General features: G+C 41.3%; 4 protein-coding genes across 7 annotated transcripts in view; 1 reads left to right on the top strand and 3 right to left on the bottom strand.

Moving 5' to 3' along the window:
* The first annotated feature begins 728 nt into the window (after positions 1-728).
* tmem244 (transmembrane protein 244) lies at positions 729-4,408 on the top strand. The gene is made up of 6 exons (XM_017455972.3): positions 729-1,219; positions 2,076-2,161; positions 3,216-3,292; positions 3,677-3,802; positions 4,095-4,139; positions 4,311-4,408. The coding sequence occupies exons 1-6, from the start codon at positions 1,127-1,129 to the stop codon at positions 4,406-4,408; spliced, it is 525 nt and encodes a 174-aa protein (XP_017311461.1). The 5' UTR covers positions 729-1,126.
* Positions 4,409-4,784: 376 nt separating this feature from the next.
* Positions 4,785-6,628, bottom strand: LOC108257812 (E3 ubiquitin-protein ligase TRIM11). Of its 2 annotated transcripts, none has more exons than XM_017455882.2 (3): positions 6,581-6,628; positions 5,732-6,135; positions 4,785-5,426 (listed from the first exon to the last, which is right to left on the bottom strand). In XM_017455882.2, exons 2-3 carry the CDS (start codon positions 6,042-6,044, stop codon positions 4,879-4,881), a joined length of 861 nt encoding a protein of 286 aa, XP_017311371.1. In that variant the 5' UTR covers positions 6,045-6,135; positions 6,581-6,628; the 3' UTR covers positions 4,785-4,878. The 2 variants fall into 2 exon arrangements, with proteins under 2 accessions (XP_017311371.1, XP_053533084.1); XM_053677109.1 differs by having other exon boundaries at positions 5,732-6,048; positions 6,581-6,610.
* A 1,269-nt stretch (positions 6,629-7,897) lies between these two features.
* On the bottom strand, positions 7,898-11,130 carry LOC108261816 (tripartite motif-containing protein 16). The gene is made up of 6 exons (XM_053677102.1): positions 10,431-11,130; positions 9,630-9,725; positions 9,257-9,490; positions 8,901-9,072; positions 8,670-8,729; positions 7,898-8,544 (listed from the first exon to the last, which is right to left on the bottom strand). Exons 1-6 carry the CDS (start codon positions 11,019-11,021, stop codon positions 8,003-8,005), a joined length of 1,695 nt encoding a protein of 564 aa, XP_053533077.1. The 5' UTR covers positions 11,022-11,130; the 3' UTR covers positions 7,898-8,002.
* A 9,133-nt stretch (positions 11,131-20,263) lies between these two features.
* LOC108262136 (tripartite motif-containing protein 16) overlaps positions 20,264-22,325 on the bottom strand; it is an 11,372-nt gene continuing 9,310 nt past the window's right edge. For all 3 annotated transcript variants that reach the window (XM_053677097.1, XM_053677093.1, XM_053677096.1), the window contains exon 7: positions 20,264-22,325. This exon is cut by the window's right edge and continues 943 nt beyond it. The gene's annotated coding sequence lies outside the window, so the exon portion shown is untranslated.

Below are 22,325 nucleotides of genomic sequence, written 5' to 3'. Positions count from 1 at the left end.
AACAAACAGTAGAAACCCTCATAGAATTTGTACTGGGTTTAATGGTTATAATGGGAATTCTATTCTAATGGAAACTGTAATGGTCCCTGTGTGTCTATACTGGTATTTATTTTTATTGCCTTGAATATTGAGAAATAAAGGTTTTAATGGTTGGCTGATGGTTTGTAATGGTATTTGTCGTAGATACCATTAGAATTTCTGTGATGGTTTCTATTGTTTTTATCAGCAGCATCCGCTTGAGGCTGTGTGTTACGGTCATTTAGTCACGGTGAGAGAGTTTCCATTCAGGCCTAAGGACACCCTTAGCATGAGAAAATCACTGTAATTTATTATTATTATTATTATTATTATTATTATTATTATTATTATTATTATTATTATTATAATTGCAACAAATGACACCAAGTTTAAGTTTTTAATTAGACGCATAACATGAGTTTGCGACACAAACGTTGTCACAAACTAGGATGCAACTCTTGTTGCGTTATGAGTCGAATATTTCAAAAATCAAACATTAAAGGTGCAGTGTGCAATTTCGAGAAAGTGCTCTCTTCTAGTGCTCCTATGTAGATTAGTGATCAGAAGGTGTGATGAAGGTGAATGTAGTGTCCTGACAAATCTGCATCATACATATAGCATGTTGCATGCAAATTAGCCAAGATTTATAAAAATGTTTGGTCATTTATGATAGCTGTAACACTTGAGGTTGGAAAAACAACAAAAACAACAATAACAACACGCCAGTGTTATCCATGACCAAAAGGATTCACTGAATCAAAAGGCTGGCTCAGGTTCAGCAGACTTGATTCAGACAACTCATGCACATTTCCAAAGCCACAACATATAAACATGTAAAATAAACTGATGTTTATAACCCTATACAGCTTGTACAGTGCTAACATGACGTGTAAACGATGAATAAAGCCTTTCTTGTCCATCTCAGGACTCTAAAGCGTGTTTAATCCGGCTCAGGTTGATGTGTAAGCATGTTGCTAATCCCGTTAAGACGCGTCCTCGTAGACACACAGAGTTAGCATAACACTGCTTTGCTAGCATTGGTTGTTTTGTGATAGCGTGTGCTCATGTACTGTATGTTGGATGATAAAACGATAAGCGTCTGCTCCTCATGTTGTGGGATTACTGCTGCCGGTGCTGTGGGACGCCTCCGATCAAACGCCACTGCAAGCTGTCAATCAACACCAAGCTCAACGACACACAGGTAACGCTCTCCATCTCAGCTTCTGGAGATCTGCAGCAGGATAAAACGGGCCTAATAGTCTTAAATCTGCGGCCGCAGTCTTTCAAAGTCAGACATGAGGAAAATTCATTCATGGATTAGTGCAGAAATCTGGTTAGATGGAGGGTTTGGATGGATGAGTGACTATAACGCAGAGCTGGTTGATATATTTATTCTTGTAGAACCTTCAGGAATGCATGCAGGGTGTGTTTAGAACATTTAGCACAACCAGGGTGAAGAAAAACAGAAGAGAAAGGTAAATCACGAATCACTGACTGCCTGTGACACAAGCGCATTGTAGCCTACGTTAAGATCCGACTTTGCTGAATCAGTTGACCGTTGGAGTTGAATGCCGTGAACCGAATCACACGTACGTAGAAAAGACTTTAAGATCCCAATTATTTTGTTAATTAGATAGTAAAGTAAGATTTCCGGCAACAAAGAAGAACCATCTCTAGACTTTTAGAAGAAAAGAGAGGGGAAAAGCAAGAAAAATACAGCAAGCCGATCCTGAACCGAAAGAATCGACTCCGCGCTGAGCCGAATGAATTGACTCACTGAAAAGAGTCGCAATTTCTATCACTAATGTGAAGTTAGATACGTGGGGATGTGTGTCTGGGTTTCATACCACTATGGCAATGATATTCTTTTTATGCAAATGTGATTAATACAATTAAAAAATTTGTTTGTGAATTAAATGAAAAGCATCATTTAGCACCTTCCAGTGGCACCTGCCACACCTGATTCATTTAAATCATTCTCAATGCATAAATATCTATAAAAACCCAATGGCTTTTATGTACGATGCTCTATTAATTTGTGGTGTTTCCTTTGCCAGGTCGTTCTTCAGAACCTGTTAATGTGTATTGTGTGTTTCTACTCGCTGTACTACATCACTCTCAGTGTGTGTATCGGCATCCTGAAGTAAGTCTTATAAAAAAGGACACATGTCTATGTGTGTGTGTGTGTGTGCGTGTGTGTGTGTGTGGTTTTGGCTTCCTGTAGCATGAGATCAATCCCTCGTGGCCTCTCAAAGGTAAAAGGTTTCGTGTTACACGTTATACAGCTGTGGTAAAGCACGTGTTTGTTAAAGACACAGGTTTGTTTGGGGTCTCATTTCGTTTTGAACTGGAGCTGTAATCAGGGTTGGGAAGGTCACGGCTTTTACGCCAAGTGCACATAGCGTGTGTGCGACCTACAGAATCTTTTCACTCACCATCTAGTCCTTGGTCTGCCCCGGCGGTCTTCTCCTCTTTGGACATGCCCGAAACACCTCCCATCCAGGAGGCCCAAACCACCATAACCAGCTCCTTTCGACGCAAAGAGCTCCCTCCAAATGTCCGAGTTCCACACCCTATCTCTAAGGGCACAGCCCAGCCACCTCATTCTTTCAGTCACTACTCAGAGCGCTTGACCATACTGTAGGTGAGGGCTGGGACGTAGACTGACCTGTAACCGATCTGTAGAACATTAGTTACAGTGGCGGCCATCTTGGAGAACCAGAAAACTTTTCCAAACACTGTTTGATGATGCAAATGATAAATCTGTCATTATATTTAAAAAATCATAATGATCTTTGAATAAAGAATGAGATAGAACAGTAGAACTTGATGGCATCATTTAAAGCAAATACTATTTACTGTTTTTACTTGGGGGGGGGCTTTCCACTCATCCTTAAGGTCATGTTAGCTGGGCGTGCTAACGTTGCGCTAAACAGCGTTGTTCAGAAATCAGATTTGGGTATGTTCCTGCAGAAAAGATTTCATGTGAAGTGCGTTTCCATTACCGGTTAGCTCCAGTACAAAACTAATGAAGCATCCTGTCAGACAATGAACGTGTGTGAGCTGCCATTTTGTCTACAGGAAGACAGCTTGAACGAAGGATTTCTTTAAGATTGTGCATTTATGCATCTTTTAGAGGGATGTTTTAACAGGGTTGGTGTCAGGGTGTGTTTGTGTGTATGTGTGTGTTGTATCAGAGTAGACGAGGAGGACAGCTTATTAGCACCGTTCAACTACAAAATGCAACCTTCATGGAGCAACCCGAAGTATTTAGGTAAGCCGAGTTCAAGCCTTTAAAGGAAAAGTCAGATATCGTGTAATTGTATTGTGATGAACACCGAACAGATCATCAGTTTCTAATTTACACCACACTGTGCAATGTTTATTATTATTATTATTATTTTGAATGATTCATTTAAATTAAAAAGTTGTGTAAAGTTCCTTCTCTTTGATTATGGAAATAATTTATGCCGTTTAATGCTAATAAATAAAATTTGGATGATGAAATACCAAATTGGCCCTAGACGAGAGGTCGTTTAGATTTTTTTTTTCACAAGTAGGATTTAGAACCGAAACAGCAGGACTGTTGGTTAGAGGTGCAGGACTTGTACAGTAGAAACAGAAAGTCAGAAGGACTGTGCGTCTGTTTCTCGTGCAGCGAGCGTGATCTCGACGGAGGTGACGTACATCGTGGGAGGACTCGTATTCGCCTGGATCGTGGAGGAGTGGGTGTGGGACTACGCCTTCACCGTCACACTCCTACACATCGGCCTCACAGTCGCTGGTACGGAACGTGTCGTAGTCAGAGACCCCTTTAACTGTCAAATAAATTCCACACACCCCTCCAAACTTCATCCACCCATCCACACACACCCATCTATCCAGCCATCCATCCATCTACACACCTACGCACACCCATCCATACATCCACACACCCATCCCTCCATCCACTCATCCATACACACACACACACACACACCCATCCACCCAAACCCATTTTAAGAGCTTGTAGTGGTTGCTATCCAGCAGATATGGATGTAAATAATAAACTGTTTGCGTTTCCTGTTGTGTTTCAGTCATGGCCGATTTCCCTTCCACAGAACACTGGTGGATCGCTCTCGGTGAGTCCTGACTCCTGGTTCCTGTTACACCTGAAGCAAACAGCACCGATTTCACTCACTTTCCTCTGTCTAAACATTCACTTCGAATCCATTCTTGGATTCGTTCGGCAAGACAAGTTAATTCGATCGCTTTTAACGTCTACGCCACACTCAAACCCGGTTTCTTTCCAGGGTCAGGTTTAGTGATGATGATCCTCGGCGGTCAGCTGTTGGCGCGTCATCTTTTCCGGAATCATTTTGTGCATCCCGCCGAGCTCCAAAACTTCTGACCCACTTCCCTTCACATTGAGGATCGTGTGCTGTTTTTTAAAAAAATATATACTGTTTAATTTTGTAAGTGTTTTTTAAAATTGTAAAAGTGTTCCTTGTCTGCGAGATGTATTTGTGTCAGTAATCCTACAGGTATGTACACCGGAGGAGGTGACAGGCAGTAATACCACAGCACGTCATCGACCCGTGTAATCAACGGACCGTGAACATCATAAGAAACCAAGTTCAACGATATTTGATGTTCTGGAACGTCATTGTAAACAATATGATTTGTAATATTTCAGTGTGGTGATACCAGAACACTAAATCTTATAGAAGTGACGTTAATGACTTTCAGAAAAATCCAGGAAGCAACACTTCACCATATAAACGATGTCTGAAACCAGTCTTTTAACGATTTAATGTTAGTTGTGTCACCGTTAAGACTCAGTACAGGAATGTGAATCAATTCATCACCGACCATAAAACATCACACTGGGTCACACAGCCTCATAGTTGGTCCTGACGCACGACCACCACCGAGGTAGAACCCGAACCCGGCGTATAGAGGCTGAGTGAAAGTGGTGTGGACTCTGTGGAGGAGCTTCATCGTGTCAGAGACGCTGTAGAAGGACAGAGTTCCTGCACTGTGATCCACATACACTCCTATTCTGGAGGACGGTGGAACTCCGAGATCAGTCTTAATGTTGTTGTGAAAGAACGTAAGAGAAGAACAGTAGTACTCCAGACTCCAGGACTGATCGTTAAGTGCAAAGGCAGACTTGTTACCCCTTCCTTTCCTGCCGATTCCCTTATACGACACTGATATGGCCACACCTCGATCACTTTCCCACTCCACCTCCCAGTAACAGCGTCCACACACACTCTCCTTACACAACACCTGATACCAGTTATCAAACCTCTCTGGATGATCAGGGTAATATTTCTTTCTCTCTGTATACGTCACCACTCTGTTCTTCTCAGACAGAACGAGGTAACGATGGGCCGTGTTGGGATCCAGAGTCAGAGCACAGAAATCTAAAATAAAAGAGAAAAAACAGACAGAAAAGTGGTAGCTGTGTGAGTTTAATTGTTGAGTATATTTAAGTGAAGCAGCAGCTGTGTGTGCGTTCAGATATTTTAAAAGGGGAAGAGAACATTCCAGAGAAATAACTCAGATTTGGATTAATAACAATTTATGTTTTGGACTGCGTGTGTGTACGAGAGATCATTTACCATCAAGGTACAGTTCCTACAATGAGAGTATTGTGCGAAAGTTGTATTTATTGAAGTAACACAAGACAGTAGGTGTGTGTGAGTGAGTGAGTGAGAGAGAGACATACATTTCAGAAACTCTTCTCTGCTCTGTGGTTCTGAGGGTAAGCCAACAGGTTGTTCAGGATGAGGTTCAGTCTTCAGTTTCTCCACCACTTCAGCCAGCATGTTGTTTCTGCGTAGAACAGGCCTCGGAGTGAAAGTGTCTCTGCACTGAGGACAGCTGTAGACGCCCTTCTGATCCTCCTGATCCCAGCAGTCATTAATACACACCTTACAGAAACTGTGACCACAGGGGATCGCCACCGGATCCTTCAGGAGATCCAGACACACTGGACAGCTGAACTGATCCTGATCTACTGAAATACTGGCCTCGGCCATTTTCCTGAACTCACACAGAGAGAGAGACTCTGAGATCAGCTGTGCTTTCTCTGAAATGAGCTTTGGTCTTCCTGCTTCCTAGTGTACGTTACTGGCACAACAGGGTGTGTTCAAGAGTGAGAGAGAGGGAGGGAGGGAGAGAGGAGAAAAGAAATGGAGAGAAATAAAGAGGAGGAGCACAAAGACCATGTATAAGGTTTTATTCCTTAGATGTGTGGTTGGGGTTATAAAGTCTCCTCATTTTATAACGAGATTATAAAAAAACACCATACACACAAAATCTAATCTTATTCATGCTGTACATGTGTGTAAATGGCTGTTGTCTGGGTTGTGCGTTTTCTTTTGACTGACTGAATAAACAGACGGACGGCAACTGGGTCGACGCCATCAACATAACCTTATTAATCTTAACCTTAATTCAAGTGAAAACATGAAAATAATGTCATAAATATGGTTTAGAACAAAAACACCGGGATGAAAGCGATATTTAAGGTAGGGATGAAGTCAGATTAAATCCGAGCTCATTAGAAACCTACCTCTCCCCTGCAAACCCAGTTCAGAAAGGGAAGAGGAGGTGCAAAGACAGGAAGTTAAGATTAACACACTGCAGTCATAAAATTAAAGGGGAAGACGCACATATACAGTACAGACAGACACATCAGGTATACCTGTGAACATTTTTGTGTAATCCTACACTCACCGGGCCCCGAGACCCCGCCCCCAATTATCTTATCAACACGTGTATAAACAATCAATAAGCACACCAATTATTACATATTCAATACGAGACTATACAGAGCTAAATTTGAACAGTGCAGTAAATTAACTAAGAACAATGCATTTATACACAATATACAGTGTTTCTGAAGCTTATTTATTGGTTGAAAAAGGCTTATGTCTTGCCCCCCTACCCCAAACCCGGAGATATGAAGAATTCGGGAGATTGTTGTCACATGTAAGGAGCCACCAGTACTTTCCAGAAATTGCTGCAACTCTTCTAATGTTGCTGCAGGCCTCTCGGCAGCCTCCCTGACCAGGTTTCTCCTGATCTTCTCAGGAGAGATTTTAGAGGGACGTCCTGTTCTTAGTAGTGTCACTGTCGTGTATTTCATAACGGAGGCCGAGACAGAAGCAAGTGCAGTATGGCAGTTTAAAAAAACTACACATCAAAGTCCAAAACCAGAATAAACAAACAAGGTAGCAAGGCTTGGCAAAGGCGTGCGTGCGTCTCTTAAGGAGTGTAGTGGGCGTGAGCTTGTAATTGGGAACAGATGTGACTGATTAGCTCTCAAGAGAAGGTGACGTCACAGCGTGTAGCTTTTGGAGTTGTAGTCGTCGGCCATGATTGTATTTCATGGTGCATTCTGGGAAATGGAGTCACAGGTTTGCCTTGAACTTTTCAAGGAAACTTACTTTCTCCACTTCTTGATTATTCTCTTTACAGTCTTCCACGGTATATCCAATGCCTTGGAATTATTTTTTTACATCATAAAAATCTGCCATTTTAACAGGGGGGTGTATTTTTTTTTTACTTTATTTCCAACTAAGTTTTAAGCAATAGTGTATTTACACAATGTATCTTTATCTACAAGATATATCATATCTCATCATGTCCCTCATTAAGCCAGGTCTCCTGCTGTGTCCTGGAACAAGACCTTCATCTCCAAACTGCTTCAGAGCTGCTGGAATAGAAATCTTGAACACCTCCAAGCTGCTTTACACACCATCATGATCAAAATCATCATCATCATCATCATCATCATCATCATCATCATCACTGCCACACAATTTATATCAATAACTACTGCTCTTCCACACAATCCAGGAAGCAACACTTCACCATATAAACGATGTCTGAAACCAGTCTTTTAACCATTTAATGTTAGTTGTGTCACCGTTAAGACTCAGTACAGGAATGTGAATCAATTCATCACCGACCATAAAACATCACAGACTAGTTACACTGGGTCACACAGCCTCATAATCGATGTATGACCACTATCCTTGTAAACCCCAAACCCGGCGTATAGAGGCTGAGTGAAAGTGGTGTGGACTCTGTGGAGGAGCGTCATCGTGTCAGAGACGCTGTAGAAGGACAGAGTTCCTGCACTGTGATCCACATACACTCCTATTCTGGAGGGTGATGGAACTCTGAGATCGGTCTTAATGTTGTTGTGAAAGAACGTAAGAGAAGAACAGTAGTACTCCAGACTCCAGGACTGATCGTTGCTGGAAAAGGTACAATTTCTACTCGATCCTTTCCTGTTGATCCCCTTATATGTGACTGATATGGCCACACCTCGATCACTTTCCCACTCCACCTCCCAGTAACAGCGTCCACACACACTCTCCTTACACAACACCTGAGGCCAATAATCAAATCTCTCTGGATGATCAGGGTAATATTTCTCTCTCTCTGTATACGTCAAAACTCTGTTCTTCTCAGACAGAATGAAGTAAGGATGTGCCGTGTTGGGATCCAGAGTCAGATCACAGAAATCTAAAATAAAAGAGAAAAACAAACTAAACATGTTGGGTTTAATTCACAGAATATATTTATGTGAAGTGAGACAGCTCTCTGTGTGTGTGTAGTGTCTATGTGTGGTATATGTGCGTGTGTCGTACATTTCAGAAAGTCTTCCCTGGTCTGTGGCTCTGATGGTGAAATGATCTGAACTGCTGCAGCTGTGGAGAGAAAAATCGGTTTATTCGTTTTAAATCAGTATTTTAGTTCAGTGTCAGGTGAGTACACTGTCTGCAGAAAAGAAAGCAGGAGCAGTGATGAGAAATAACACGTCACAGAGCGAGTAAAGACGTCCATCGTGGTGTTTCCCCAGCAGGAACAGCTCCTCTTACCATGTGGAAGGAGTTTGTTGAATTCCTCCTCACAGAATTCCTCGAGTCTGTTCTTCAGGTCCGAGAGAGAATTCCTCACTCCATCAAATGAGAGATGTTGATGGACAGTGATGCTGGATGTCTGAAACTCTGCTCTGTCTAATGGAGGAGACTGACGTCGAGAAGCTAAAGCCTATAGAAAGCAAAATAAACTTCTAACAAAGATAAACAGCACGCACAAACAAAGTATAAAATATATCTAGTTTATGCACATTATAAATAAAGCTCGGGTATCTCCTGCAACACCATCCAACTCAGGAGAGCCCATGTTTGAGAAGCTATGCATCTGTCTCTGTAGATCAGACAGTGAGTGTTACCTGGAGGAAGTGGAGGTGATCGTGTGTGTGTGAAAGCTGCTCCAGCTCAGTGACTCTCCTCTGAAGATCAGCGATCTCCTGCTCCAGTTGCTCCAGGAGTCGTTCAGCTCGACTCAGTTCAGCCTTCTCCTGAGCTCTGATCCGCTCCGTCACCTCCGAGCGCCTTTTCTCCATGGAGCTGATCATCTCAGTAAAGATCCTCTCACTGTCCTCCACTGCTGTCTGTGCACTGAGCTGTTAGGAGACACACACAACAAACGGAGGTCCTTTTTAAAACTTAACCCTCATTCCGTCTCTTACTGGGCCTCTAAACGACTCGTTGTCCATGTTGTGTGTGTTTCTAGGAGCAGCTCTGTCTCTGCTCACTGCTCACCTTTATAGTGTTCACAGCCTGTTTCAGCTCCTGCACCTTCTTCTGCTTCTCCTGGATTCTCTGCTGGGATTTCATCTGCTCCTCCTTTAACTCACTCTGAGGACACATCATTAATATTCAGCTGTTTATGATGTACATTCATCTTTATTAGTTCCTACATCACAATATCCACTCAGCTGGTAGCTCAGTGTTGTAGAAGTTCTACATGGTTCCTGCATTGTGTCATGTTCTAGCAAGAAATCTCTACCAGGCTGTTTATGGCGAGCGGCAAAATAAAGAATGCAAACATAAAACTAAAATTGAGCGATCGTTCAAATGTATTTATAAAGTGCTTTTAACAATACATGTCACAAAGGATCTTAACTCTGAGTGATTCTAATGAAGGCCATAAAGATGATGTAGAAAGTTCAGCTCCAGTCTTCAGTCTCCTCAGTGATCTGCACCGGTCTCGTGTTCAGGACGTGTTTAAGTGCTGGATTCAGTCTGTTTCAGAGCACAGGCATGGACACATCTTACAGGAAGTACCTCTCTAGCTCTGTGTGTGTATGTGTGTGTGAGTGTGTGTGAGTGTGTGAGAGAGTCAGTTGAAATGTTCACTAACAGGTCTGACCAGATTACGACTATCACTGAGGATAAATTTAACACTCTGTTAACCAGAACACGTAAAATTAATAATACTTCACAGAATCCTTCTGATTGATACACCGTTATATTTAAATCATATAACTGACTAAGGCACTTGTTTCTAGACGGAAAATCTCATTAAGATGATTTAATTCTGGACAGATTTCTCGTTCTCACCTGTTTCTCGGCTCTTTCTGCTGTGACTGTGACGGTGTCGTGTCCTTTGTGATTATCCATCGTACACAAGTAACAGATGTAGGTCTGATCGCTACGACAGTAGATCTCCATCGGCTTGTTATGTTCAGAGCAGATCTTCTCTTGTAGCTTTGCAGAAGCTTCGATTAATGTGTGTATCTTAAATGCAGGAGACTGATAGTGAGGTTTCAGATGAGTTTCACAGTAAGAAGCCAGACACACCAGACAGGACTTGACGGCTTTGTGTTTTCTCCCGGTGCAGAAATCACACTCCACATCTCCAGGTCCAGCGTAACAGTGAGCAGGAGAAGCAGCTTGGACTTCAGTCTTCTTCAGTTTCTCCACCACTTCAGCCAGCATGTTGTTTCTGCGTAGAACAGGCCTCGGAGTGAAAGTGTCTCTGCACTGAGGACAGCTGTAGACACCCTTCTGATCCTCCTGATCCCAGAAGCCATTAATACACACCTTACAGTAACTGTGACCACAGGGGATCGCCACCGGATCCTTCAGGAGATCCAGACACACTGGACAGCTGAACTGATCCTGATCTACTGAAATACTGGCCTCGGCCATTTTCCTGAACTCACACACTGAGAACGAGAGAGATCTGTTTTCTTTTCTCTGAAATGAGGAGTTACTTCCTGGTTCTGTGTGTGAGTGAGAGAGAGAGAGAGAGAGAGAGAGAGAGAGAGAGAGAGAGAAGGAGGAGGAGGAGGAGGGGGAGGAGCCCAAACACAGAGGTTATGAATACTCCTCTTTTAACCATTTCATCTCCTTTCAGTGCATAAATATATCCCGTGTAGCCCAGTTCATAGCGTCCGCTGAACGTTCTCCACTGAACTAAACGGTTTTAACACCGACCAGCACTCTCTGTAAACATATGATGACTTTTTTGCAACTCTCTGTCTCAGATTATCTCACCTTTCTTCACCCATGTTGATAAGGAAGCTGTCCCTTTCTCTCCCTTCTTCTTCACTTCTTCTTCACTTTTCCGCGTCTCTGTCTGTTCGGCATCGTGCCTTTACTGACTATATAACATACATATAATATAACAAGGTTACTTTCATGTCTGGAAATGTAACGAACTTGAGTAGCTAGAACTTACAAACACATTCCCTCCCGGTCAGTTTGAAAACTAGCGGCGATAAACGGATAAAATGCTGCTAATATTACGAAAAGGTTAGCAGAAGAGCTAGTGTTCTCGGCGTACCTGTCTATCTGTTGAAGCGAGACGCATTGCGATTGTGTCACGACAACGAGACTATCTGATGGCAGACTCGAGACGGACAAATAAATAGGAACCTTCTCAGACCTTCTTGAGATTCATCTGCTACCGTTTTGTGTTCATTTGAATTCATATGCTTTTTACATAATATAATTGTTTATTAATTCATGTGGAGAGGGGCACTTTTAAATAATTCAGAAAAAGGGCAGGGGCTCGAGCCTCCAGAGCGCCCCCTTCTGCATGTCCCTGGTGAGACCTGCTGTTATAGAAAATTAATCAACATGGTGCACGGTTGCTTAGTGGTTAGCACGTTCGCCCCACACCTCCAGGGTTGGGGGTTTGATTCCCACAGTGACCGTGTGTGCGGGGGTTTCCTCCAGGTACTCCGGTTTCCTCCCCAAGTCCAAAGACATGCATGGTAAAAGTGTCCAAAGTATGAATGGGTGTGTGAGTGTATATGTGTTTGTGTGCCCTGCGATGGATTGGCACCCTGTCCAGGGTGTACCCCTCCTTGTGCCCCATGCTCCCTGGGATAGACTCCAGGTTTCCCAGTCATCCTGAGAAGGTGTAGAAGATGGATGGATGGGCCTTCTGACCAATCAGAATAGAGAACTGTAATGGATTTGTCACTTTATTTTATTGAAAATGAACAATCATGTTCACAGAATCCAAGTCAGGAGCCAGACCACAGACAGAGACAGTTAACAGAGACATATTTATCATCATTATCCACACAGACAATATATTAGAACATTAAAATATATGGTTTTGGGATGGAAAAAGTCAGAGATTTTCACAAACACCATAATTAAGACATTGTAGTTATTTCCCACTGATTAAATAATCTGAAAATATACATTTAAAGTGATTTGTATTATTTTAAAAAAACCCTTATGTGTCACTACAGCGGCTTGCTGAAAAATCCTGACCTCAGTATTAAAAGCTCCTGTCTTTGCATTTTGGTTGAAGATGAGTGAACCACATAAACTTCATCACTGGGGGAAACTTTATTCTCCTGTGCTGTTATCTTTTACTCTGCAAAGCTTTGATTGTAATATTTTAATAAAGAATTCAAAACTCACAGATAAACTTGACAAAACTTCAGATTTTAAAACGTGAACGTTTATTTTACATCTTAGAACACAAGCAGAACAATCTAATTCCTTCAAAAGTTTAGATTTTATTTTTATATAGTGTGACATTAACAGGTTTAAAATGTTGCTCTGTACTGGCTTTATTACTGTTTATTAGTTATTTAATGAGAGGTTGCTGAATATGAAACAAACAGATAGAACTTTATAACGCTAAGGTCACGAGATATCATCTGATCATTTTCTTTTTCAATTCTACTAGTTTCTTATCCGAGAGTTCATTTTGAACATTTCCTTGTCAATTATTGTAAAATGACTCCTGTGTTGTAATTAATACTGTTGTAGTGTTCATTACAGTTGTTGAGTTACAGTTATTTTATATGTCTTAATAATGAGTCCGGGATTAGAAAATCAGATGTGACACGTGATCCACGTCCACATGGAGACACTACCACACTTTCAGCTGTCCCTGATGGAACCCACATGACAGGACCTTCAGAGGCTGACCGGCTTTTCACGGCTGAACTTGCGGTCATTGATAGACGCGTACAGAGCCCTGCTAGTCCAACTTCCTCCACACCTGGCCCAGATGTGAGACCCAGAAAGCCGTGTGCAGGAACCCAGCCATTATAATGGCTATTTCAACTTGGGTTCAAACGCACACGCACCTTCAACTACTTCAGCATCCACCAATCACCTCACAGCCCCTCGTGGTAGAGCTCCAGATGGACCTAAAGCTAAACTTAACACGTATGATGGTAAAGATGACTGGGACTCCTTCATCATTCCTTTTGAGCAAAGTGCTGCAACATCATCCAACTCAGGAGACCCCATGTTTGAGAACCGGTGCTCTTTCAGGAAGAGGTGTATGAGGAACATCTGGCTCTGTAGATCAGACAGTGAGTGTTACCTGGAGGAAGTGGAGGTGCTCGTGTGTGTGTGTGGAAGCTCCTCCAGTAAAAAGAGACGAGAAAGAGAAATCTGCCCGGAATGAATTGGTCCTAATTCTATTTTTTAATCCAGAATTTGTAAGTTGACAGTGTCAGGATTTGGCAGTGGAGGCGGATGCAAGAGTGGGTCATTTATTGTGGAAAACAAAAAACAAACAAAACCATGACAACAAGAACCGTCAACAGGAACTATGGATATGAAGCAAGACACATACAGACTATAGGACAAGAACAAAGCACAGCAGATACTACAAGAACGAAAGCTTCAGTGAGACTCTGAAAAACTGGAACTTAAGTAGTTTTGCTAGTGAAGGTGAAACATTACACAAACGAGTGTGTGTGTGTGTGTGTGTGTGTGTGTGTGTGTGTGTGTGTGAGAGATCAGTGAACCCTATCATACCCCTAACACTAGCCAAGACCATGTGTTCATGTGACGTGTCGTCATGACTAACTTAAACACACAATCCTCCAGCAAGTGAAGAAAGAAAAAACTTAAATAAGGAAACTAATCAGGAAAATAACAAACACATGAGAATAATAAAGACAGGAAATTATGCAGACAACCAAAGAAGAACTTCTGCATGAAAAGTCAGGGTGACCTCTAGTGGACACAAGGATAGTACTTCATAGTATCCTGATAGTTTCATCCTGGTGAGGAACCCCAAACAAATCCTATATAAAGAGCTGAATGTGATCGATGTGTCCTCAGAGAGAGTTAACGGAGGAGCAGATGAAATCCCAGCAGAGAATCCAGGAAACATGCAGGAATTATACATAAACACTACACACTTCATTCTGGATCACAAAATCTCATAGTATCAGTATATTCTTTTTCAATTCTACTAGTTTCTTATCTGAGAGTTCATTTTGAACATTTCCTTTTTTAATCATTATAAAGTTACTCCTCTGTTTTAATTAACACATTAAAATGGCTGTTTCTGTGTAGCTGCATTGTGTGAAGGTTAGACTGATGACTGAGCAACGTGCAGGAATTTTACATTAAACACTACACACTTCAATCTGGATCACACAATCTCACAGTTTCATCACACCAGTAGAGCCAGAACCCGGCGTATAGAGGCTTCGTGAATGTAGTGCGGACTCTGTGGAGGAGCTTCATCGTGTCAGAGACGCTGTAGAAGGACAGAGTTCCTGCACTGTGATCCACATACTCTGGTGGATGAGGGAACTCCGAGATCCGTCTCAATGTTATTGTGACAGAAAGTGAAAGAAGAAGGTGAAGAAAAAAGAAGAACCCTGCTCTTACTCTCACCGTGTTCAGGGATTTTGATGAATTCCTCCTGGCAGAATTCCTCGAGTCTCTTTTTCAGAGCAGAGAGAGATTCCCTCACTCCATCAAATGTGAGATCTTTACTGACAGTGATGCGGCGTGAGTCCTCACATCCAGAAGAGACACTGAGAGGCTGGAAACTCCGTCTCTTACTGGGCCTCTAAACGACTCGTTGTCCATGTTGTGTGTGTTTCTAGGAGCAGCTCTGTCTCTGCTCACTGCTCACCTTTATAGTGTTCACAGTCTGTCATTATAAAGCTCACGTCTTATTTTAAACTCCACATCATCATTACTTGTACACGCCGGTCTTCATGGACCAGTGGTTCCTGTCAGAGATCAGCTGTTAGCACTGTGAGCTAAGTGTGTACATTAATGTTACAACCTGCTATCTTGGGACGGGAAGTTTTTGTGTGCTGTGACATTTTGTTTGCAGGTCCGAACTCCCTCCCAGACTTTCCAGCCTGCCCTAGCCTGCCTTGCTCCCGCCTCCCAGGATGACCTCACAGATTGGTGGCCATGTTTAAAGAGGAAGATGAGTGAGAATGTGTGGGATGTTGGAGGTGGTTTCATGTGTTTGGTTGCATGCTATTTTCTGACTGCTGTTCTGGTATTTGACTTTGAGTTTGGTTGTCCCTGTATTGGTTATTGTGCATTCTCTTCACTTTTGTATATATGTTCACCGACAGTAAGGGTGTGGCTGCCATTTCTTTTGGGAGAGGGTTCCTTTTGTCTCTTTGTGTTTTTGCTTAGGTCGTTAGGGAAGAATCCTTGTATTTTTCTTTCTTTTCCTTTTAGGTAAGCTAGCTGCCTAAACAATAGAATTCTTTTGTTTATTATTTTGGCCTTGGCCCACCCTGAAGATACGCCTGGTTTGGTTAAGTTGTACAATTATATGTATGTATTGTCTGTTACAATATACCACAACCTTTTTCACATAACCTTGTTTGCGTTCTTATTCCTGGCTTCCCTTATTTAAAGATCAATCCAATTGAATCCCGAACTGGTTACTCTGTGCGGCCCAACCTAGACTGGGCCGTAACAATTAAAGACAGATAAAGAGTTAATGATTCGACACTGTAAAGCTGTAAAATGACCTTCAGATGTTGGCTTTAGCACTTCTTTACTAACAAACACCTTAACTTTAAACATTCACTTCAACATTATTATTATTATTATTATTATTATTATTAATTTAAAAAAAGACATCCTGAAACTGAGTAAAGCAGGAGAGTGTCCAATCTTATTTTCACTCCAACAGATCAGGAGTCAGAACTGATCAAACTCATCAGTCGTTTATAGATGGAGACCGAATGATTAAACCAGTGGAATGAGGTGTGTCTCCTGCTTGGAGTGAAAACCTTCAGCCACTTTAGATTAGAAATGTAAGTAGTGGTCAATTTCCTCTTACTTACGTACTGCATTCTGTATTGATTTACCATTTGGTGAATCGATCATAGTCTCTGAAACGTGTGTGTTCGCAAATTACACCAGGCGTCCACTCTACACAAAGCCATATTTGGCGCAGTGACCATTTAAAAATATGATGCGTTTTCACTGCCCCCTAGTGGCCATAGCAGGTCACTACAGTTTCTAGAACCTCATTATCAAGGAGGACTGACATCAACTTTTTATTCATGTGGATCTTAAAATATCTAGGATTTTGTAAAGTGTATTATTGTGTATGTAGTCTGTCCTAAAGTCATTAAAAAAGAGAACAGACATGAAGACATGAAGATGGCTCTGAGAAATCCTGGAAAGCTTTATTTTGGTCTCCATGTTCATTAATTACAGTGGATAACCAAGTTCTCTGAATTTTTACAGTCAGGGACTCATGTACATAACGTCAATGTGTACAAATGTCTTTATTATTTGCAAAAGAATTACAATATTACTAACTAATATATACTAACATCCCTGCCACCATCAGCTCTCCCACTGTGTCAGACCAAAAACAGCCCTGGGTGCACATAGTTTAAATTAGGCATATAACTGAATACAGATATATTAATAATAGTCATCATCATCATCGTTTTCACAGACGTCACTGTAACCTATGCACTATTGAATTTCATGAGAATTAATATACCAAATTTTAATCCTCTACTCGCTACTCTGTCATACAACTGATAGAGCCTGTAGAATCACTTCCTCTTACCTTCTCAAGGGGCGGAGTCTTCGTGGTGCTGGGCTAGAGAACCAATAAAATCCTTTCCCTTACGCTGAAGGAGTTTGTAACATAGGAGTTTACTCTTGGAGTAAGATATATACGAATCGTCCTTTATATGGACTTCGGTTTATTAAAGAACAAAAGGATTACAATTATCTTAACTCAGAATATGAAGAAAATAAAAAGAACAACCAGACACTACGCAGAGTCTGATAGTTTTCTTTTAAGAAATACATAAAAGATAAAATACCCGTAGACCACGCAGAGTCTGAGAGTTTTTCTTCCTTCACAAGAAATTAAAATGAGTAGCCTTCACCCAAGGAGTGGCAATTCTACACTCGCCTTTCCTCAGTATATATACACCTTTTGCTTGTGGTTTCGGGCGCTAGGGTCCAAGTTTTTGCTCTAGACCACAACACTTTCTCAAAACGTCTCCGGATGCGGTTATGAGCGCATGTAGAAAACAGAAAATATACCGAAACAGAATAAATATTATTTAGAAACAGAAATATATTATTTGGGTTTTTAACAGCGAGACAGAGGTTGGGATATTGTGGTTTTTGAGCGCTCGTCGTAAAAACAGGATGTATGTTTTTACTGAGTTTTCTTCAGATTTAAGCATTCTATCAATTTTTCCAATTCATCTATTTGTCTAGTAAGAGCAGAGAGTCTCGGTTCTTTAGTACAAACTTGTGCTATTTTCCCATACCTCTGATTTAATTTCCTAATGCATTCAATTCTCCTGTATTTAGCACGCTCTTTTAACATTTCACCTTCAGCTCTCATTTGATTGAAGACACTCAGTATACTATCACATTCTTTCACTAAACGATCATTTTTCAATATCAGCTTTTCAGTTCTTTTTACATCCAGCGTGTCGAGCTGTAAATCTCTCAGGTCTCGCTGGAGGTGCAGAATGTCAGGAAAAGCTTTCTCAGCAGCCCCCAAACCAGAAGACTTTCCACTCCGTCTTCCTCCATGTTGCTGGCTTGCCCCCCTTCTTCTTCTTGGCCCTCTTTTTCTCCTGACGCGATTGTGTTTCCCCGGACTGTCAAGGTTGAGGCTCTTTACATAGTTTAATCATAATACAGTTTTAATCATTTCCAAATAACATCACATAACATGATACATCAGCTTGTATTTTACATTAAGCAGGAAATAACGGCAGGGCTGAGGCTACATATATCTGAGATCTAAATCTCCTACAACAACAGGTACCCATAATGCAACCTGTAAGTAGGTGGCCATTTTGAGTCCCTAGCTAAATACCTAATGCACTGCTCCTGTCGTTCAAAATATTTCATTTAATTTCCTTTAAAAATTCTCTCCAATTTGATAAAGCACAAGCGAAACACTTATAAAAATGACCTGCATTACACTCATTCACCCCCAGGTGACACTTTACCTGCATGAACTTTAGCAGTAAGATGGGTGTTGAGATCTCTTCTGGAAGATCTTTGCTGTTTGTCTTTTGGTTTTTTCATTAAATTTGTCTAATTAAGTAATTAAGCTGTACATCAGATCATATCCAAGTCTCAGAGCTCTGATTCGTAAAAACTTTCACAAGCATGAAGAATCTGAACTTGTTTAGTCCACCTGGTCGATGGGAACATCTATATACACCACAGATTGGCATATCTACTGTTTAAACTCTACACAAGGTGGCGCTGTTTGCACAGAGGCATGTAGGGAATCAAAATGGTTGACAGATAAGTTCACAGGTCACGTGACAACAACCCAAATTTCTCTTAGGACTAAAACAGGTTATTAGTAATGAATATTTCTGAGCTGTACATACACCTTTATTAAGCGGTTATTAGAGTCTGTAAAAAGTTTAACCAAAACATTATTACCATATTACAAATTATTATATTCCCAGACATAAAACCCAGTAAATACAGACTTTATAGAGAGTTTAGGCATTTCACTTCACTAATTTCAGAAATCAGTAGAACTTTTATACGTCATTGGGAATACATCAGATCTTACACTTTCATTTCCTTTATATGTGTAACTGATGATCCTAGGCCGAGTCGAAATGCAGCGTTTTAATCTTTAGTGTTTTTACTGATTTAATATGAACATTTATTTCACAGTTGGGGATCAATGAGGAAATGTGCACAGAGTTTTTTTTACTGACAAATTACTGGCCATAAAACACCTCAAATCATTATTTTCTTGGATCACACAACCTCACAGTTGTTCCTGATTTAGAGCAGAAATTCCAGTTGGGCCAGAATCCAGCGTATAGAGGCTGAGTGAATGTGGTGTGGACTCTGTGGAGGAGCTTCATCGTGTCAGAGACGCTGTAATGAGGCCAATACGGTACGCTCTATCCAGCAATGGAGCGGTCGGAAAGATTTCCGAGCCGAGGACATCCTGGAAAATTTAGACATAAACGTTATCGGATCGCTCCCTTCTTCTTGTTCCGGAATACCGATGACCCGGAGATTGCAGCGCCGTGAACGGGACTCCAAATCCTCAACTTTCTCGATGAGTTGTTTGTTAGCTGATGTTAGCTTTAGCACCGTCTGTTCCAGTGCTACAGTGCGGTCACTGTAATCGTTCAGGTGCTGGTCAAGCTCGTCAATACGCCGTCCTTGTGATTCAATGCCCGATTTAAAACTCTCAAAAGACGCAACAACTGGGGCCAGAGTCGAGTCGATAGCTGCTTTCACCTGAACTGCGATGGTAGATGTTAGCTCCGCTAGAGTGTTGCGGAGATTTTCCAAATCCAGTGGTAGCTTGTCGCCATGACTCGTCGTGCTCTGTGAAGATTTAGGGTTCCGTAGTCTTTCAGAAGCCACAATTCCTTTCTGGTTATAGTTGTAGACCGAGTGATTGAAAAGGAGCGCCGCGGATGTTTTCGAAAAGATTCAGGTTGCCTGAAAAGTACAATTAAAAGATAAAATGCTCAGGAGCTCACTCCACACGCCTTCTCACTTACATGTTCCGATTCCAAATCCCTCGAAAATTTTGTTTCCAATCAAAATATACAAACCCAATGAACTGAAGGAAACTAATTCAAGCATTAATATTGCTGTGTTTTTTATATTTGTGTCAAATTGCTGGACAGAAAAATTCAAGTATCGTTATTGAAATAAGTTTTTATTCAATTTTTGTAATTCAACATGTCATTTTGCCCTGAAGACATTTGGCACTATTATACTTCCATAACCCGGGGGAAAGATATGCCATTAATTAAAACAGTTTCATTTCATTTGATTGAAGTAGGTTTCACAAAGCCAGAATGTTCAGCTATTAAATAAAATCAGTTTTGTGCCATGTGTCGTGACGTCAACCGGCGACCCCGTAAAGCAGCTTTCCCCTTAAAAGAACTGCGATATTGACGTAGAGAGGAAAAGCCGTGCTCCTGGTCCCGTCTCTTAAAGCTGACGCGTATAAACACACGACAGTTTAACTAGAAAACGTGTTAAATTTCTTATTCTCATTAACCTATTACTCTAGAACAGGGCTCTCCAACCTTTTTTCAATTCAGAGCTATTTTCAAAACAATGAAAGTGTCTGAGAGCTACTCGCGTCATACGATACTTACACTCTTTCACATAATGTATCATAACGCTCAAATGAACAAACTGATCTACACCTCAAGGAGTCAGAGAAGAAAACAGAACCAGAGAATACAGTTCTTTACAGAAAACAGCACACTTAGTTACAGTTGTCTACACAGAACTATACGGTTGTTTACGTATACACATTAATGAAAGTCCAAACTAAATGAAACTGGAATATAAACAGCAGGAGCATTTCAAATGTCGTCCTGCATTCTGAACTAAAATGTCCAGCACATGAATGAGAGTGCATGGTAAATGAGAAAAGCGCATGATGGGCCACGAGTATGACATGAAGTGCATTCACACGTATTTACAGTTAATGATCTGACTGACACTGCAGTGATTTACGCTGCAGAGCGCGTAACCGACACAGCAATGGATTTGTGTGTGCAGCTACTGTATGCTGCAGTAGGTTTTCTGTTTGTTCTGGGATAAATTAGCTTTGCATTTAACGTTTTTATTAAATTCTGATTACAAGGTGCTGATTAAGGCAACACAGTGTAATAGTCATACCAAAACACACAAAAATGACACAAACATAGACATTACACATGGATTTAACACATATTTAAATATTTTTTTTATTTTGTCATCCAAGAATCCATCCAACTGAATATATACAGTATAAGTACAGTCATGATGATTCATATGTCAGATTAATGAGTGGACCAACATGAATTTTAACACGGTATTGAAGCAGAATATGACCGAAAACATCCTCAGATTTTGTCCTAGAAGTAGATAAAGAGAACCCAATTAAACAAATGAGACAAAAATATTATATAATGATCCAATATTACATATCTGTGAGTGGCAAAAGTATGTGAACGTCTAGGATTAGCAGTTAATTTGAAGGTGAAGTTATATGTAGGTGTTTTCAATCAATGGGACGATGATCAGGTGTGAGTGAGGGACCTCACGATGGCGAATGTTAATGTTCATGAGTCCACCTTCAGGAGAACACTGAACAGCAATGGTGTACATGGCAGGGTTGCAAGGAGAAAGCACATTGCTGCCCCTCTGCAGTTTGCTAAATATCACATGGAGAAGCCAGAAGGCTACTGAAAAATATGTTTTGTGGATGGATGAGACCAAAACATAATATTTGGGTTAAATGACCAGCATCATGTTTGGAGAGAGGAAAACACTACATTCCAGCATAAGAGCCTTATCCCATCTGTGAAACGTGGTGGTGGTAGTGTCATGGTTTGGGGCTGTTTTGCCGCATCTGGGCCAGGACGGTTTACCATCATTGATGGAACAATGAATTCTGAATTATTCCAGAGAATTCTAAAGGAAAATGTCAGGACATCTGTACGTGATCTGAATCTCAAGAGAAAGTGGATCATGCAGCAAGACAACGACCCTAAACACACGAGTCTTTAAACCAAAGAACGGTTAAAGAAGAATAAAGTTCATGTTTTGGAACGGCCGAGTCAAAGACCTGACCTTAATCCAGTAGAAATGTTGTGGAAGAACCTGACGCGAGCAGTTCATGTGAGGAAACACACCAACACCCCAGAGTTGAAACTGTTCTGTACTGAGGAACGGGATAAAACTCCTCCGAGCCGATGTGCA

Source organism: Ictalurus punctatus, chromosome 2, assembly GCF_001660625.3.
Source record: "Ictalurus punctatus breed USDA103 chromosome 2, Coco_2.0, whole genome shotgun sequence".
NCBI lineage: Eukaryota > Metazoa > Chordata > Actinopteri > Siluriformes > Ictaluridae > Ictalurus > Ictalurus punctatus.
This window is presented reverse-complemented; position numbering and strand designations above follow the sequence as displayed.